Raw genomic sequence first — 18,776 nt, 5'->3', positions numbered from 1 at the left:
TTCTCTGGGAGGGCCTTCTACTCTGTGGTAGGCCCTGATTCTCAGGGAGATGCTGCCCAATTCAATATTTTCCATGGCCTTTAGATCCACCCTAGGAAATTATTCCTTTTCCATTATCCTCCTTGGCTAGATTCAAAGGCCAAGCAGCTTTCTCAGCCTGCTTCCCCCCTAAAGAAGTTTGAAGACCCAAGGCTTGTTTTAAGTTTTAAATAGTCAAAGGCTTGTGGGGTTTTTTGGCATATTTAGTCACCTTCTTAGGTCTTTGATTCCAGTCACTTCCATTTGCTAATAACCACATCCACAGTTAGATTCTATACAACCTTCTTAGATCTACTGTATTTCTTTGCTTCCTTATATTCAGGAACAAGGAAATATAGCATACATATATCTTTCTTCCTCTCTCAACAGTTAATTCCTAGTATTTGGGGCCTAGTATTTGGCACCAGTGAGGAAACTATGTACTTAAGTCATTTTTCTGGGCCATTTTGTCTAACTAAAAGGATGTTGTGTGTGCCACCTAATTCATTCATAGTTGTTAACTATGTGTTACTGGCCACATCTTCCATTTGATTCTTGTTGCAAGGCTGAGTCTTGATCAGCCTTTGTCATTCAAAGTGTATCTCAATTTTTATTTTCACAGTTTGGGATTAAGAAGCAGCTTCATATTCTATCCCTACAAGATCCTGAATTTGTAACTTTCTCTATTCCCTTTCATTCCTAGTTATAGACCTGCCAACCCTTTTCTGAGCTCACTTCTTTCAATACCTAGCAAAACAGTCAACAGCAACCATCACATGCTATTAACTTTGTTTTCCAGTCTCTTCCCCTAAGGCTATAAATTCATTGGGTACATTGTTTGCTTTATTTCCATGAGAACGGTACAAAATATTTTGCCACTGTGTAACATGGATCATCATCCTCATAGCTTCTGACAACCTCACTGTTTTATAAATACCTGGCCCCCAAGCCAATGCCACATATTTTAGGGTCTTTCTTTCTTTTCTTCCTTCCTTTCCCTTTCTCTCTCCCTTCCTTCCCTTCCTTTCTGTTTAATAGCACTACCTCACTTCCATACCAATTTTTGTTAGTCAGGGCTAAGCTAGGCTTTGCTGCAGTAACAAATATAATCTCAAGTCTTAGTTGCTTAGCACAAATGAAAGTTTATGTCTTTCTCACATCACAGTTCAGTGCAGGTGGTGCAGTTTTCCTATAGACTCTCCTCCAACGAATAGCGCTCTTCCAGTGCCTTGGTTTTCGTTTTAGTATGACATGCTTGAAGTTACATAAAGCAGGTTATGGTGAAGAATTTGTGTGGTTACATTGCTTATTTCTACATCTCTGCCCACCCTTCCCTTCCCCAGTGTGGAAAGGCCTCCCTTACAGTACAGTTTGGGAATAAACTGCAGAGAATATGTAAGTGGCTCTTCCAGGTAGTGGGGAAAAGTGTAGTATTGAGAGTGGCCCCTGTGATAGGGGTGGAAGGTAGTGGAGAGTAGGAGAAAGTTAGGGTAACTGGAGGAAAAATAAAGAAGATTAGAACGGGGGTAGATGAGGGATGATCTGCCAGGGCCTTCAGAACCCCAGTGAAATGCATGTCACAACGAAAGGAGCAGCAGCCCATGTGGGAGCCAGAAAGTGACCAAAGTACTTGAAAGGAAAAAAGTTTCCACATTGAGATTATAGAACGAAGAGGCCCAATGGCCACTTGTAGGTGGTCTTCTCGGTCACTGATATAAATATTATTTTATTTTTAGGATTTGAACTTCTGCCGACCAGTGCAGAAACTCATGAGGTCAGGGAAATAAAACACAAAACCATCTTTTTCCAAATGTTTCCATCAGAAATCTTGTCACAACTCTAAACTGTAGATCTCATTTGTGTTTGTATCTGAATTGAATAGGTTAGGTATTTTCAAAACCTTACTCACTTCTAATAGGATTTTAGGAAACAGTTAGACAAAAACAGTAGAAACTTATTTTAAGAATAGAAATATATTTCCAATTTCCTGGATGTTGATTTTTTTTAAATTCCCTTTCAAAATGTGTTTCCATTGGTATATATTTCACTTTGCCTTCCTCACACACATGACTCTAAGCATGTGGGTTTCCCCAGTCAGCCCCCAAGGCCTGATTAGCATCTCAATTTCCTTTTTTAATAAAAAATTCAATCAGGAGCCATTTAATAGTCCTGATTGGGATTTTAAGTACAGATGAAACAGTTGTACAAGTTGAGCTGTGAAAGAAGCTCAGGGGAAATACCCAAGACCACTTTAGAAAGCTCAAAGAGAAGGATTTTGTTTTAATTTCTTTGCTTTCCAGGGGCTACTGACCTCTGCAGGACTCCCACCTTGGGGTGACCTCATATGCACACGTGCATTCTTTAGTGCAAAAGATCCACCTCAGAGGATTCTGAGGGAGAGTTATGGGAACTGAATAATGAGGCCAGGTCCTTAGGGGACCATTTCTTCTCAAAAGGAAGGCCAGAGACCAATGAGAGAGGCCTGGAGTGCTAAAGTGAAAGGCAGTGGCAGAGACTGAAGAGAGACAAGTGAACCAGGTCCTAGAAAGATTGAGTCAGTTCCAACTGGTTTTATGCTGTTGAATTTTTAAAATGTTTAAAATCTGAACTAGCCATTCTATTTTTTAATAAATGACTGCATACTTGCTGCTCTCAGATGTGTGTTGGGTGTTAGATGTTGTTAAGTTTTGGCAATGGTTACCATTTATGGTTGACAAATCTCCTGAGAGATATACTTTAGGTAAATTATCTTGATTCTCTGCACTTGACCAAAATTCAACCACTCAAACCTTTGCCAGACCTAAAAACCTCATCTTTACAAGAGCCTGGAATAGAGAAAAATTAGTCTGGGGATCCAGATCTTCTTGCCATCAAGTTGTCTGGTACTTCTTTTCTGCTCTTCCAATATTTTGTAATCCAGCTAGTTCACCTCAGAAATATCCTAGATGTACATCATAGTGTTGTTGAAAACACCCGTTCAGCACTTATCTGTTACATCAGTTTGCTTCCCATAAAACTATCAGTAGAAGCACAGGGCTTGGGGAAGAAGAAAATCTCTGTAAGCTTGACCATGATCAGTAGCTTCTGACCATCCGCACTAATGGATGAAAAGTAGAAAAATATGTGTCCTTACTTTGGAAAAAATCTCTGTGGTTTGGGGTAGAACAGCCATTCCATTGTGCTGTACCAACTAGAACCCACCATAAATAAACACTGTTATTTAGTACATGGATTGAGACAGCCTGAAGACCAAATCACATTCTTCAGACTATATCATAACATACTGTAAAAGTCTGGTATGAACAGTGAATCTAGCATTAGTTCTGCCCCTTGACTGATGGCTACTGTAGGAAGTAAGGGGTGGGCCCTGGGTGTATCCGTTCCCGAGTGCACATAAATAGTGGTAGGGTGATGTGGTTAAGGAGTTTTTGTGATGGCAAGATGAAACCAAACTAAAATACAGGTATGCGACAAAGTAAAGAATCTGCACAGAAACAACCGAAAGTTGGCTGAATTATTATTACAAATATAGTATAATAATATACTATAATAACATCAGTTATTATTAGGTTATTATTGCTTCATTTTTCTGGATAGAACATTTCCTGCTTTGAAGGTGGCAACCTTGTGCCTCATGTGTATATATAAGCTCTACTGTCAGATGGTCTATTGGCATGTGCTTAAGGATACATTGCAACTGTACTTCAATTCTATTTCAACAAAAATAAATTAAAAAACATTGCACAAGTTCTTCTGATTAAAAGGAAATCAGTTTCATTGATTAAATTCTATAATACCTTCAAACACAAAAGATTAATGTACTCACTCATAAGCTTTTTAAATGATTGTCTGTCTTGAAGATAGCTACCATACACATAAGCCAGAAATAACTTCTGTGTCTCGTGATGAATTACACATACCTGTCAATTTAAATATTTCTATGTTTCAGGTGGCTGAACTTGTAACCAGCGAGTTCTTTGAACAAGGAGATCGGGAGAGAGCAGAACTCAAACTCACTCCTTCAGTAAGTTCTTCCTTTTTTTATAACGTATTTACCCTTTCAAATGACATTTTCAAAAATAACTTCAAATCGCACCTTGAAAATGGGAAAGACAGAGAATGGATTTAAGGAAGCACTCTTAAAAGTTTAAAGCTTTAATTGAACTTAGATGCTAAACACTCTTATTCCCAGGTTTCTGTTTAACAGGGCTGATCTACTTAACAAGCATTTCCTGTACTCCCACAGTGGGAGAAGTAGGCGCAAGGGAGGATCGCAGAGTAGTATTTGAATAACTCAAAGCCTAGGACTGGCATTTCATATGTAATCAGTGGCTACTTTGAAACAGAAATACAGAAAAAAAATAAAGGCAAGCAAGCTGTCCAGCCTTGGTGGGCTAGAACAGGCAGGTGCAGTAAATAATGGATATTCTGGATTTTACTTTCCTATTTTGAACTTTCCAAAATCCCAAAAGCAAATCAAGTCTCTGTTTCTTTTCCTTTTTTGCGAAATGAAAAGTTGTGTCTGGGGAACTAAGTTCTGCTGATTGAAATGCTATTTAGAGTGGATTCATCCATTCAATTATTATTTGAGAATGCTTACTGTAGGCTAAGGATGATTCTGTTTTTACTAATCAGGAGACAAAGACATAAATGCCTCAGTCACCACCCTCAAGGAGAGGGCGGCCTCTTTATTCTTAATGAATGGGTAGCTTCAAACATATCACCCAAAGACTCAAAGAATGGTCCAGAGTATTCTAAAGCCTGCCACAGCACAGAAGATTCATTGCAGCTCAAGGAATGTGTTAATTGTCAAGAATGTCTGTTTATGAGGATTCAAATCAACTCAGTTTTGAATATTTGGCGTTATTTATAAGATCTTCAAGTTTTAAAACACCTTTCTTTGCTGACATTTAAAGACAAGGAAAAGCAGCAGAACTAGCTCCTAGCTTAAAGAACTCACAGACTTACTAATTTTGACTATCCTTTATTTGTTGTTTACCTACAAAGGTCAGAAAGACTACATAAGTTAAAACACCCATCAATTATTTTAGTTTCCCAAGCAATATCTATTTATACTGTTTTCAACACATCCCTTTGTTCTTCTTTGGTGATGTCACCAAATTTGGTTACAAAATACAGATACTAGATTGGGATACATAGTTTAATGTGTAAAACGTAGCACAACTCAAATTTCTGTCAGCTATATGTATATCTATTTTCAAATAAAAGCTTTTCTCCTCTTTAAAAAACTGTTTCAGAGGCCTCCTCTGAAGGGTTTACAATGCAGCAAAACCACAGGTTATTTAATTAAATGAAAAAAATATGAGTCAATTGACAGCATTGGCAAGCTGGCGGGTGCAGTGGTGCAGCACTAAGGAATTTTTGTAGGCTCAGGTAGGGGTTTTTCTGGAGACATAAATGAAATTAATTTTGTGGTGGATACATAGCTATAAGTGCTGCTTTCTCCCCACAAAAGCCTACTTAACACGGCTGATGACTATCTCCTCAGGCCTAACTGCTGTGGCAGGGCTATCCCACATTAGTGCTTTTCCAGAAATGTCTGGAAATGCACACACCCAGATTGGACACCTGCTGTGCCCATTATTCCATGATATTTAGGAATAAAATTGTCCAAGAGCCCTTTCAGGTGTCATAGTCCTAAAGGTCACCAGAGTAACTTCATGAAGACAAAGGCTAATCTGGGCAACATCCAGATTAATACCGGAAGCAGTGAGTCAGTTAATAGCACATGCTTGAACACCTTCAAGTATCAGGCATGAAGCTGGACACAGTGCATCCAGCCATGAGCAAGGCACCATCTTCCCTGCCCTCAAGAAGCTTGTCAACTGCTGGGAAATATAGACATTAAATAAATAATCACCAATAATCAATTATAAGATGCAAAATTCTGTAAAGGGAAAACACAGGACAAAGTGGTATCTCACATACTCATCAAACATTTGTTAATAAGTGACTAGTCCAGAAATGACCCCTTACAGTTATGGTCAACTGATTTTTGGCAAGGGTGCCAAGATAATGCAATGGGGGAAAAATAATCTTTTCACCAAATGGCACAGGGACAACGGGATATCATGTGCAAATGAAGATGGACCCTATCTCTCACCATAGCCTAAAATAAACTCAAAATGTATCATAGACCTAAATGTTAGAGCTAAAACTATAAAACTCTTAGAAGAAAGCAATATAAATCTTCTGGATTGGATTTGGCAATGGTGTCTTAGATATGATATCAAAAGCACAACAAACAAAAGATAAAATAGAGAAATTGGATGTCATCAAAACTTAGAACTTTGTGTGTTGAAGGACACTATCAAGAAAGTAAAAAGACAACTCACAGAATGGGAAAAATTATTCACAAAGCATGTATCTGATATGGGCATAGTATCTAGAATATATAACAACTATTGCAACGTAACAATAGAAAGACAACCCAATTTTTTAAATGGGTAAAGGATCTGAATAAACATTCCCCTAAAGAACATATATAAATGGCCAATAAGCACATGAAAAAAAATGTTTAAAAACATTAGTCATCAGGGAAATAAATCAAAACCACACTGAGATACCACTTCACACCCACTAAGATGACTATAATCAAAAAGACAATAACAAGAGTTGGCAAGGATGTGGAGAAATTGGGACTTTTTGTACATTGCTGGTGGGAATTTAAATGATGCAACTGCTTTGGAAAACAGTTTGGCAGTTCCTCAAAACACTAAACATTAGAGTTACCATGTGGCCAGCAATTCTACCTCTAGGTATAGCCCCAAGAGAAATGAAAACATACATCCACACAAAAACTTGAATGTTTGTTGTAGCATTATATATAATATCCAAAAAGTCAAAACAACCCAAATGTCCATCTACTGATGAGTGGATAAATAAAATATGGTATACAATAATGATACAAGGGAATATCATTTGGCAATAAAAATGATTGAAGTGCTGATGCATGTTTACGGGGGTGAACCTTGAAAACATTATGCTAGGCGAAAGAAGCTGGCCACAAAATACCACATATCATATGATTCCATTTACATGAAATGTGCAAAACAGGCAAATCCATAGAGGTAGAGAGTGAATTAGTGGCTGCCTATGGCTTGGGGGGTTTGAAGAAGAATGAAGAGCGACTGCTAATTGATATGTGATTTTTTTTTCCTTGGGGTGATAAAAATGTTCTAAAATTGACTGTGGTTGGACTTCCCTGGTGGCACAGTGGTTAAGAATCCACCTGCCAATGCAGGGGACACAGGTTTGAGCCCTGGTCCTGGAAGTTCACATGCCACAGAGCAGCTAAGCCCATGCGCCACAAGTACCAAGCCTGTGCTCTAGAGCCTGCGAGCCACAACTACTGAGGCCGTGTGCCACAACTACGGAAGCCCGCGCGCCTAGAGCCCGTGCTTCACAACAAGAGAAGCCACCGCAATGAGAAGCCTGTGCACTGCAACGAAGAGCAGCCTCCACTCGCTGCAACTAGAGAAAGCCCACGGGCAGCAGTGAAGACTCAACACAGCCAAAAATAAAAATAAATAAATAAATTTATTTTAAAAAAATTGTGGTAATGGTTGCACAGCTAATTGTGAATATACTAAAAAGCAGTGAATTAAAAAAAAACATAACTATGTACTATGCACCAGAAACAGAGTCATTAAATAAATTTAAAAATCTCAGATAACAATGAGAACTAGAGAGGATAAAACAGAGTAATATTTTTTATTTTTATTTATTTATTTATTTTTGCGGTACGCGGGCCTCTCACTGTTGTGCCCTCTCCCGTTGCGGAGCACAGGCTCCGGACGCGCAGGCTCAGCGGCCATGGCTCACGGGTCCAGCCGCTCCGCGGCATGTGGGATCTTCTCGGACCGGAGCACGAACCCGTGTCCCCTGCATCGGCAGGCGGACTCTCAACCACTGTGCCACCAGGGAAGCCCCAGAGTAATATTTTTTAAAGGAACGTTCTGGACCAAGATTCATGCAGTTCACAAGAACCAGCCCTTCCTCCAGCATATTTCAGAGTCTTCTCCAAATGCCTAGTCCTCCTTCCTGATATTTACATTTCACCTTACAATCAAGGATGAACAGAGCCCGTAGGAGACGGTGACCTCCTCCCTAATTTGGAGGTATTTCGCTCAGCGGCACCCCTCTATCTTCTGTGACCTCAGCGGCGCCCATCTATCTTCTGTGACCTCAGCGGCACCCCTCTATCTTCTGTGACCTCAGCGGCTAGTGATTTGGGCCCCACCCACTCCCACCCTCGTTCCTAAGTCGGAAGGATGCAGGATTTCTCAACATATCTGAACCAAGGAGATGTCGTGAATCTGCCCTCACAACCTATGTGAACGCCGAAATGATGTAGATGCCACATTTTATTTAGAGGAAAGATGAAACCTACTGTAAGACCACAGGCAGGGCAGGGTTGCTTCTTAGACCCTGACCTTACTCCTTAGGAATAAAGGGAGGGACAGTCTCACTGGCATAGAACAGGCAGTGTTTGTCCGAGGACTCTATCTCAGCCATCCAATTCCAACTGATTGTCTTTCTTTTTATGTCTGCCCAACGGAATATGTCACTTCTTTTTCTCTAAGTTTTCTAAACATTATAATATCATAACGTTTAAAGGCTGGGAATGAGGAGAGAATGGGTACCTGCCCCCATCATCCATCCAGTGATAGATAAAAATTTAGGAATTTATTCACGACAGGACCTTATTGAGAAACACAAAATTGTCCCCACCCTGAAAAATTAATACAAATAATTTCTATTTAAAATGAAATTGCTTTTAAGGATCTTTTCCAATCTATCCCACCCTCTCTCGCTATAAAAATAAAAGCCTGCACTATTTTTGTAGCAAAAAAAATCTCCCCTTCCTTTGACTTGTACCCAATTCCCAGTGACCTGATGACTTGATTTAGTGGCAGTTACCTATAACTGAAGACAGATTTTGGCCCCAAGGAGTTGCATGCTATAAAGTTCAAATAAATTCATTTAAAAATCTCATAAAAAGAGGTGAAAATACTTTATTTCTCATCATAGATAAAGGAAAAGAAAGTACACGTAAAGATTGATTGTCATTTGTGAAGTGTTCAGTTGGTAAAAATCAGATCATTGTGACAAAGTGTTTGACAAAGCACCTGTAAAAGACTCCAGTGTAATAAAGCAAGGTTCTCCTCCCCCATTCTAGGCTATTTTTGATCGGAACCGGAAGGATGAGCTGCCTCGGTTGCAATTGGAGTGGATCGATAGCATCTGTATGCCTTTGTATCAGGTAATCATGACTTGGAGGGGTCTGTGTGTCCTGACCGAGCCAGGAAAGAAGAGTGTGTATACCGCACTTTCAGAAGTATTAGTTTTAGGACACCCTTCCAGGGTATGTGTGTTGCCTAAAAAGGTTGCAGCTTATCTTTTCTCAGATTTCTGATTGGTCCCCTGGGAAGATTTGGTACTCGGAGGCCGGAGACCCCAGTTCTCCTTAGGCCTCAACTCCCTCATCTATAAACCAAGGATTGTAATATTTCATCTCAGTATTTCCCAAACTGTGCCCCATGGGACATAAGTATCCACCCATAACTTTTCAGAAAAAGCTCTCAGGCCCAATAATTAGGGAACCTCTCCTGCACATTAAAATACTGAAGGCTCGGAGAAGTCCTTTGGAAAAGAAACACGTTTAACCTTGATTAATTCTGAATTTCTCAAACATCTGACCATAGAAATCTCATTCAGTTTTTTTACGTTTTTCTTTTACTTTTATTAATATCGTGTTAGACATGAGAGTTCCATGAAACATGGTTTTCTGCTCTGACCCCATGGTCTGGGCCACAGGGTTTTGAAAAGCCCCTTCCATCTTAAGCCTCTGTCTGAGATGCATGACAAACGGCAACCACTGAACCCTGAGCAAGGCGCACTCCCTGTTTCCAGCCCTGCTGCGTGAGTTTGGGACCCTGCTCCTGGCAAGGAGACTAGTGTCATCAGCTTTGAATGTTCACACTCCACTTTTTGAGTAGAATTAGGGCTGACATGGGTTAACACTCACAGTTTAGTGTGCATTGGCTTTTAATTCTGCTTCTAAGTATTTGCTTTCATGTGTAAAACCTGGCCAGTTCTTTACCCCCTACCTACCTCAATCAGACTGAGCTGCTGTTTTAACTTCAAAGTGAGAAACACATGCAGGGAAAGCAAAACGGCTTCATTTCTCACTCTAACTCCATTAAAAACACAGTATTGTTTTTTAAGGACCTTACAACCATTAAGTTTCAGGCTTATCTACCACTTCACTTTCAGCACTTCTAGGGACTGCTGAGCCCTGTCACATTACTCTAAAAAAAAAAAAGTAAAAAATAAAAAAACCTAGAATACTGTCTTGAAGATGGAAATGTAATTTTTAATGACTATAAGCAACAAAAGTTCTTATTTGTATTATATTATCAATTAAATACATGACAGCATAAAATCAGACAAGTAAAGCTTTAAAATAATCTAGAATAGATTCTTTTAGTTATATATGGGACATAATGCTCTTTTATTTAATAATGAAAGTTTGGATGAAAAATCAAGAATGATGTCTACGATATCATAAGAGGATCCTCAACTCTCTTTTCTCCCATCTGTGTCTCCCGCCCTCACTCCTCTGGTGTCTCTGAATAAGCTGGGTCCGCATGTGTAAGGCCCATTGCTGTTGTGTCAGGTATACCTTGCTTTGCTAAATTGATCTTGACCACCCATGTTGAATTATTTTTTAACATTATTCATTTTGCTGTGCACACTTAGGCCATAAATGAGATGAATTCTTGAAATTAATAAATTCCTTTTACTGTGGGTAAAGCTTAGGAGGATGAAGACATGTATTTGTGGGGCTGATAAATTTTTGGTATTAGTCTGAAAAGCTACTTTGGAATGAACCCAACTCCACACACCCTTCCTGTGTGATTAGTTACTGTAAATGCTGGAAAGGACTCTCGTGTGCTTTTCCATGTTAATTTAAGTGTTTCATTACTGGTTCACAATCATTTGGGCTTACTTTTATACTTCCCATTAAATACTTTGAAATCTTCAGGCTAAAAAGGAAGTTACTTGAATTTCAAATGAAAATAGCAGCTTCCAGAATTTAAGGAGTAATATCAACCCATCATATTATCATTCCTGATTTTTCACATCTGTTTTACTTTACTCCCTATCTGTGACATTAGATACACCTGCTATTTTTAGCCACAGGAAATTGACATATAGAAAGCTTAAGTGACACTCCCACCAAATTCGCTTTGTCCTACTCATCTGTGGCCTTGGTTTTGATGTAATGGCCTTTCTACTGCCTCACTTCACCTCTGCTGGATATTGTCCCACAATCTTTTCTTATTTAACTGGGGAAAGTCATGGCATTTAAAGAGGAATGTGGAAGGAGCTGTTTATAAAAGTTCATATTCATACCTGCTGCTGGATCTTCTCAGTGAACAAAGCATGAAAATCATGCTCTTTTTAAAAATTCCTTATCATCACTTATTTTTTTAATCTCATGGATTTCTTTTATAAATTCTTTATAATGCTTTATAATATATATATATATATAAAATATATATAATTTTGAAACCAACATTTCAAAAAGCCCTCAGACTGAAACCTTGCAGAGTGACTTTAAGTATGCCCCTTGAGAGTCCTCATTTTGTCCCATCTCAAGCAGTTGGGTGTTTTTTTATTATTTAACTGTGAGAGTTAATGTGAGATTATTTAATCTCACATTAACTGTTGATGCTCCAGAAAGGTAATGGAATCCCTCAGTGGGCAGGAATCACCATGAGGGCGAAGACACAAAATCTTGAGGAAATGACTCACAAAGCAAGGAAGGTCCCTCCTATGACACTGGTCAAATGTCAAAATGTCTGCAGGAACTCAGGTTGTTGCTGAGAGATCAGTTTGGGGTTTTTAATGTGAAAGTGCAGTGATAAGGAGTCTGAGAGGATAGAGGCAAACGGGAAGGTATGCAGATGGCATGAATCCCAGACTGTGAGAGGTGACATAGTCTGCGTTATGGAACAAAAGAATCCAACGTGGCTTTGCTGAGTCAGGCTGGGCAGAGGGCAAAAGGATACAGAACAGTAGCTATGAGACCAAGAGATGTCCTTGTAATGGCCAGGGCCCTGCTGACCCCAAGGTGGGGCAGGTTTGGGTGGCAAGAAGCCTCATGTAGAGCCTGAAGCAAAATGATACGTACATCACGACGAGGACCCCCCTTGCAGGAGGAGCAGTGTGGAGAGATGCGGTCCAGCAAAGGCAGAGGCCAAACAAAGGCACTGTGTGCCTGAGGCTTCTGGGCGCAGCCTGGGACAGGACGGGGCTTGTGGAGGCGAGGGCGGAGGGGCAGCCAGGCAGTAGATGCAGATATGGTTTCAGTGCAGCTTTTTGACTTCTTTGACTTTCACTGGGTAAATCGGTTTCATTTCATGGTTTTGAGAGGGTTGTGCTTGGTCAAAGTAGATCAAGCTCTTTCCACTTTCGCTCCAGTTGGCTGAGTTTTGTCTCTCCTCCAAGCAAAGAGTAGATTATCAATACTCTCTGGTGCCTGAAGGGCTGTTTATAGGTGGGGACCCACAAAAAGTACACTGGTACATTTTGGATGCCCATTACACTTAAAATCAAAACTCTTACCTCTGGGACAACTTCAATTTTCCAATCTGTGCCTGTGTTGAGGAAAAACAAGGAGGACCCCCCAAACCCCCGAAATCTATTCAATAAGTTTCCTAAGCAATCTAGCAATTGACTGAAAGTGACTGGCAGAAAATATGTAGATATATCTAATAAAGTAATAGGTAGGGAAAGAACATGCAGAGAACAGTCCCAGACCCATGGATGATTCTATAGTAGGGAGATGTGACATGCTTATATACATATGTTTATATGTGAGTATAAAATTCTCCAGAACTTGCTCATCTTTTTAAGCTTATGATTCCAAACTTTTCCTTAAAAAAAAAAATAGAAAATTGTCCTGACAGGCAGAAGTCATGATTTATCTGTGACAGCATTTAAATCAGGAAACATATAGGAAGCCAAGAGTGGGCAGGGAACCATCAAAGCGTGTTCTCCCAAGAGAAGACTAAAACCCTAGTTAGTTAGCTCTGTCCTAGCAGGGTATCTCCGAGGAATACATTGACATCTGATTCCTGTGCTTTCTGCTGTCTTTGCACCCCACTGGGGATCCATTAGCCTGCTGCTCAACATCTTTGGAGGAATAAAAAACAAAAAGAAAGAACGAAGAAAAAAAAAAACACAAAAAAAAACCAGGCACCATCAAACTTTGAATTCACTGCTGCACCAGCCTTAGGGATAAACAGAATACCTGATGTGGCAGCGTCACACTCAGCCTCTCTTTGCAATAGTGGGCAAAGTTTTTGCCCTTTATTTTCATTCTCAACTCAAACCTCAGTGTACCTAGAATTTCAATGATACACTGTAAATCATTATAAATCTTCTGTTTGTTAAGGATTGAGGGATTTAATTTTTATTATGAACATAATCAGATTTTCAGCTCATCTCAAACTGGCTCTTGATTTTGGAATGTTTGACAGATAATGAAAACGGCTTGACTTGGACAGGATCTAGCTGGAATAATTCTCTCCATTAAAAGAAGAGTTAGGCAAGAGTGTTGTCTCTTTATAAAAATGTCATGGGGTTTCTGCAACAGGCAGGGTTTCTGAAGTTATGATAACAGTGATTTTTGACTTTTTTTCTGCCTTCAGCTGTAATGGTTGTTTTGGAAAATGCATTCTACCTGATGCAGTTATTAGTATGCTCTCTGGGGACTTCCCCAGTGGTCCAGTGGTTAAGACTTCGCCTTCCAATGCAGGGGGTGTGGGTTTGATCCCTAGTCGGGGAGCTAAGATCCCACATGCCTTGTAGCCAAAAAACCAAAACATAAAACAGAAGAACAAATTCAATTAAGACTTAAAAAAAATTTTTTTTAATATGCTCTCTGAAAAGAAGGGAGGAAAAAGAATATTTAAAATATAGTTGAAGTTGTAGAAACTGGGAGTTAGAATTGATAAACTGGAAAAGAGGAAGGTGCTACTCCAAGACAATTTTTCTGGATACCAATAAAAGTACTTCAAAAACAACTCAATGTTCCCCAGATGGCTCAAGCCTTGTGTTCAATTTTTTTCAAAAAAGAAAAAGTAGTGAGCTACAGAGTGACTAGTTAGAATATAACATCATCTCCTCTTAAAAACCTACAAGGAATGGAATGTGGTTAGAGAGGGAAACAATTTCATCCCATACTTCAAAAAAAAAGTAGGACACCACCCAAAGCAGTTTCCTGTAAATGTTTTCTGTACGACTTCTAGTATTCCTGTGAATGAGAGAAAGAAATAGTTGAGGCTGATTTCTTATTTGCCCTACAAAGGGGGGACATATATGGAATGACATCATATATAACTCGAAAAACTCAAGAATAAAGAAAGAAAGGGAGGAAGGGAGGGAGGGAGGGAGGAAGGGAGGAAAGAAGGGAGGGAGGGAAGAAAATAACTTCCTATATTCTCTATAATTTATATTTATCTGGCTCCACCTTTTCCTGGTGATGGGCAGGGGGGAGGGCAGTGTTCAGGGACTAGTACTTAAACTTGACAATTAAAGTATCTCAATTCCTTCCGGTTAAAACAAGTCCTTGGGAAGACTAAAATGTGAATTGTTCCCAGTCAGAACCATTTCTTCTCCCTAGCTGACATCCAGGTGCCAGGAGAGCTCACCTGTCTTTGTGAGGGTTCCGTGACTGGGGGGAGAGGGACCGAGTGCACATGCAGCCTCTGGGGTCAAGGCTCTGGGCGTGATGCCGAGCTGGCCTCTGGAACTGTGGGGTGGGCGCAGTGAGCACTTCGTGGAGGGCCTGACCACTGGCTCTGGCTGCTGCAGACCCCGGTCCATGCAGACCATGGCAAGCCGCCACCAGCTTCCTGCTCAGCTGGTTCTCTGCCATTGCTCAGCCTGCGGGCACGCATGAACCCCCAGCTACTTTCTCTTCACCCTGCCGTCCACACAAGAGCTTCCTCGGTTCTTTCTAATATGCCGCCTGGGTAGTGCCAACTCGTTCTAGGAAAGTTCTGTCATTTTCCTGCTCTGAGATTCAAGAGACAAGCCTTCCCCTCACCCCCAGGGTTCGACCCCCAGGGAACACAGAGCCAGGACACTCACTTCTGATCCCATTCTCCCCCCCTCACTCCCTTTCTGTCTCTCTCCCTCCTCCTCCCCTTTCTCTAACACCCAGAGTGGAAAGTTTTTGAATTTCCTTTTCCTAGTTTAATTGGAACTCTCCTTATATAGTCTCCTCTGTGCTCCCCACTCCAGAACTTTGTACTCAGACTTGATGATTTGACCTAGCCAGGCTCGGTTCCTAAGAGATAGAGTTCTGGAATTTAGAAATCCCTTTTCTCACCACACAAAGCTGGCATTGAGAGTTATTCTCTCTGAAAGCTAGGTGATGATAGTTCGCTGTTTCTAGCTGGGAACCACCGCTTGCCTGGGGGAGGAAAGCCTACTGAGCTAATGGGTGGGAAGCCACGGGCATCACGATTCAGGCAGAACGAAAATACATTGGTTTAATATTTTCAAATTATTGTCCTTGTTACATATGCTATACCCAAATCTGAGTGCTGATAGGAAAACCTGTTCAAAATTTTCTATGTGCTATTAGTCAAGTACAAATGGAAGAGAAATATAAACATTCAAAAGTGTCAGTTTTATGTAGTTTATACCCTGTCTTCCAAACTTTTGCCAAAATGATCTTCCTTTTTAAAAAATATCAGATCATGGTATCTTCCTGCTTAAAATCCTCAGGTTACTACCACAATCTATAAGATAGCTTCCAGATTCCTGGGGTTAGCCCTCTCATTCTGAGGCTCCCTGCCTCTTGGCCTCATCTCCTGTTACCCACGCACCATTTGCCCCAAAGCACAGGACTCACGAACCCTTTTGTCCATTTTGCCTTTGCTTATACCTCCCTCCCTCTTCTTTCTGCCTGGAAGAGGGCAGCTCAAACTGTCACCTCCTCTGTGAAACCTTTACTCCTCCTCAGCATTTCCACTCTATCTCTTCATAACCACACGCAACACTCTGTGTTGTGGTCATCTTTCTGTCTGTCTTTTCTGTCTTTCTTCCCTGTTAGACTAGTTTCTTGGGACCATCATATTCCTGGTACCCAGAATGGTGCCTAAGCATATTCAAACTGCTGTTTGTTGAATAGAGTGAAGAAACAGAAGAGTGAACGATGAGACACAGGACGCAGAATTAATAAGCAGTGGAATGTACGAAGTAGGGTTATAATGTCATTTTAAATTATCATCTGTAAATATATAAAACCTCTCATCAGCGTGTGCACTGTTCCCTGCCCCGTAATCTGAAGTATACGGCCTATGGTGTCTTCTTAGAAAGTGGTTTAGTTCTCATCATGGTTGAATTGGTCCTTAATTCTAGCATAAAAAGACCAGTTTATAGCCATGAATTTTTCAGGGCTTTGACTTTTTCAACTAGGAAATACATGAAATTTTCTTTTTTCCAGCATTGGCAGAAAATATAGTCTTCTCATTATTTTAGTATTCAAGTTGATAGGGAGAGCTAGCACATATACACAGATTTCAAGAAATATTATATATTATCTAAAACACTAAATTATCATGATTAAAATATAATTGTTTGACTTAGAAGACTTTTCAGATCCTTTAGTGCCTAACAGTTATCAATACAAACACGAAATAACAATGTGCTCTATAGGGTGAAGTGCTGAATAGCCCAGAGGGCTCATTAAGAGAAGAACATTAAAGTTCATGTCGCTTCCTGCATCAGGCATGGTATGTGGCTGGTGAAGGCATTTCACACCCTTGGCTACATCTCAGAGTTCTTCCTGAATACCTGACATGCCAGGCTGTTTGATTTGGCGAAAGTTTTCCACCTCCAAAAAATGACTTTGACTTGATAAAGCAACCAGCTCTGTATACATTTTCTTGTAAATAAAATGGACTTTGGTTTATTTCATGCAGCTTTTAAAAACCTGTTCTTTATACAGTAGGACTTAATTTCTATTCATATGCATTTTATGAGCTCAAAACTGCCATCATGAATCTATATTAAAACGCTGGAATCAGGTAAAAAAAGTTACAATATACTCCCTAATAAGGCTTTTTTTGGGGGGTGGGGGGCGCGTTGGTTCTTCGTTGCTGCGCGCGGGCTTTCTCTAGTTGTGGCGAGCCGGGTCTACTCTTTCGTTGTGCTGTGCTGGCTTCTCTTTGCGGTGGCTTCTCTTGTTGTGGAGCACAGGCTCTAGGCATGCAGGCTTCAGTAGATGCATCACACAGGCTCAACAGTTGTAGCACATGGGCTTCAGTAGTTGTGGCTCACGGGCTCTAGTGCACAGGCTCAGTAGTTGTGGCGCACGGGCTTAGTTGCTCCGCGGCATGTGGGATCTTCCCGGACCAGGGCTCGAACCTGTGTCCCCTGCATTGGCAGGCAGATTCTTAACCACTGCGCCACCAGGGAAGTCCCCTAATAAGGCTTTTGAGGGTAGAATTTAAGATAAGATCTACTTCTCCCTATCCAGCTGACCAACATAAATAACTCTTTTTAAAAGTGTTTATGCTTTGAAATCACGAAGCTAAAAATCACTTAACCGCAAGTCCATACAAGGCTTGGAATGTCGTCTTCACTTAAGTTACTTTCTAGTTCCTCAAGAAAGCATATTTTAAACGTGGATTTATGTCTTCTTCATGGCCCTCTCTTCTGTGACTCTCTAAAGAAGAAAAAGGAAAGAAGGAAGAAAGGAAGGGAGGGAAGGAGGGAGAGAGGGAGGGAGGGAAGAAGGGAGGGAGAAAGGGAGGGAGGAAAGGAGGGAAGGAGGGAGCGAAAGAGGGAGAAAGAGAATAAAACTTGCATTTTTCACTAGGAAATGAATCAAGTCCTCTTTTAAAGACTGTTTTTTGCATTCTAAGTGCCTCTCCAAAATCTCTGCAATTTAAAGTTCATTTGAAGGGTCAGCATTGTTTTTGCTGCTGGGAACTAAGGCATGAGATAAACATAAAGCATTCTTATTACGCTATTGCCAAACAGAATCCTCTGTATTATTCAAAATGTCTCCTAAGAGAATTCAAGGAGGCAATATCTGGATCCTCAGCTCTCACTATTCTTATATTTCGTTAACAGAGCCGCAGCCGTAAAAATATTAAATAAATCACTCAAGGCACATTGCCTCATCTTAGCGAGCAGATGTGCTCAGAGGGAGCCAGGCTCTCAACCTCATGTACAATGAACATGGCAGCCCAGCTGTTGAGTCTGGTAGCCAGGGTCTAAAACGAAGTTAAAGACTTCTATCTGACTGAGTTTTTGGAAAAGAAGTTCAGTATTAAAGCCCATAAGAATTCAAAGGTATCCTTATGCATACTTTTTCAATAAGCAGACGTTTATTGAATACTGACTATAGTGGCCACTAGATAGGGCTTAAATTTTAAAGTTTACAAAGCGCTTTTACATACACAATGTAATTTTACCCTAACTCTGTGAAGGAAGAAAATACTTCATTCTGAATCCTATAATGTCTAATAGTCTAAGTTTTATAAATGAGGAAACTGAAACCTACAGAAGCTAATGGACTTAACCAGAGTGAAGCAGTTAATACACAGCAGAGCCAGAATTTCGAAGCCAAGTCTTCTCAGCCTTACTTTGCTGCTTTTTCCCACTGCACTGCCCTGAGGAAGTGAAAGGCCATTCCATTAGTC

The 18,776-nt window shown here is 40.4% G+C and overlaps 1 protein-coding gene across 1 annotated transcript in view; it reads left to right on the top strand.

Moving 5' to 3' along the window:
- Positions 1 to 18,776, top strand: part of PDE11A (phosphodiesterase 11A) — a 406,648-nt gene that overhangs the window by 371,410 nt on the left and 16,462 nt on the right. The window contains exons 18-19 of the mRNA XM_024732913.1: positions 3,968 to 4,042; positions 9,221 to 9,304. Coding sequence (XP_024588681.1) covers positions 3,968 to 4,042; positions 9,221 to 9,304 — 159 coding nt within the window. The remainder of the gene's footprint in view (positions 1 to 3,967; positions 4,043 to 9,220; positions 9,305 to 18,776) is intronic.

Source organism: Neophocaena asiaeorientalis, unplaced genomic scaffold, assembly GCF_003031525.2.
Source record: "Neophocaena asiaeorientalis asiaeorientalis breed wild unplaced genomic scaffold, Neophocaena_asiaeorientalis_V1.1 scaffold96, whole genome shotgun sequence".
Taxonomy (NCBI): Eukaryota; Metazoa; Chordata; class Mammalia; order Artiodactyla; family Phocoenidae; genus Neophocaena; species Neophocaena asiaeorientalis.
Note: the sequence above shows the minus strand (reverse complement) of the source record. Positions and strands in the feature narration are given on the sequence as shown.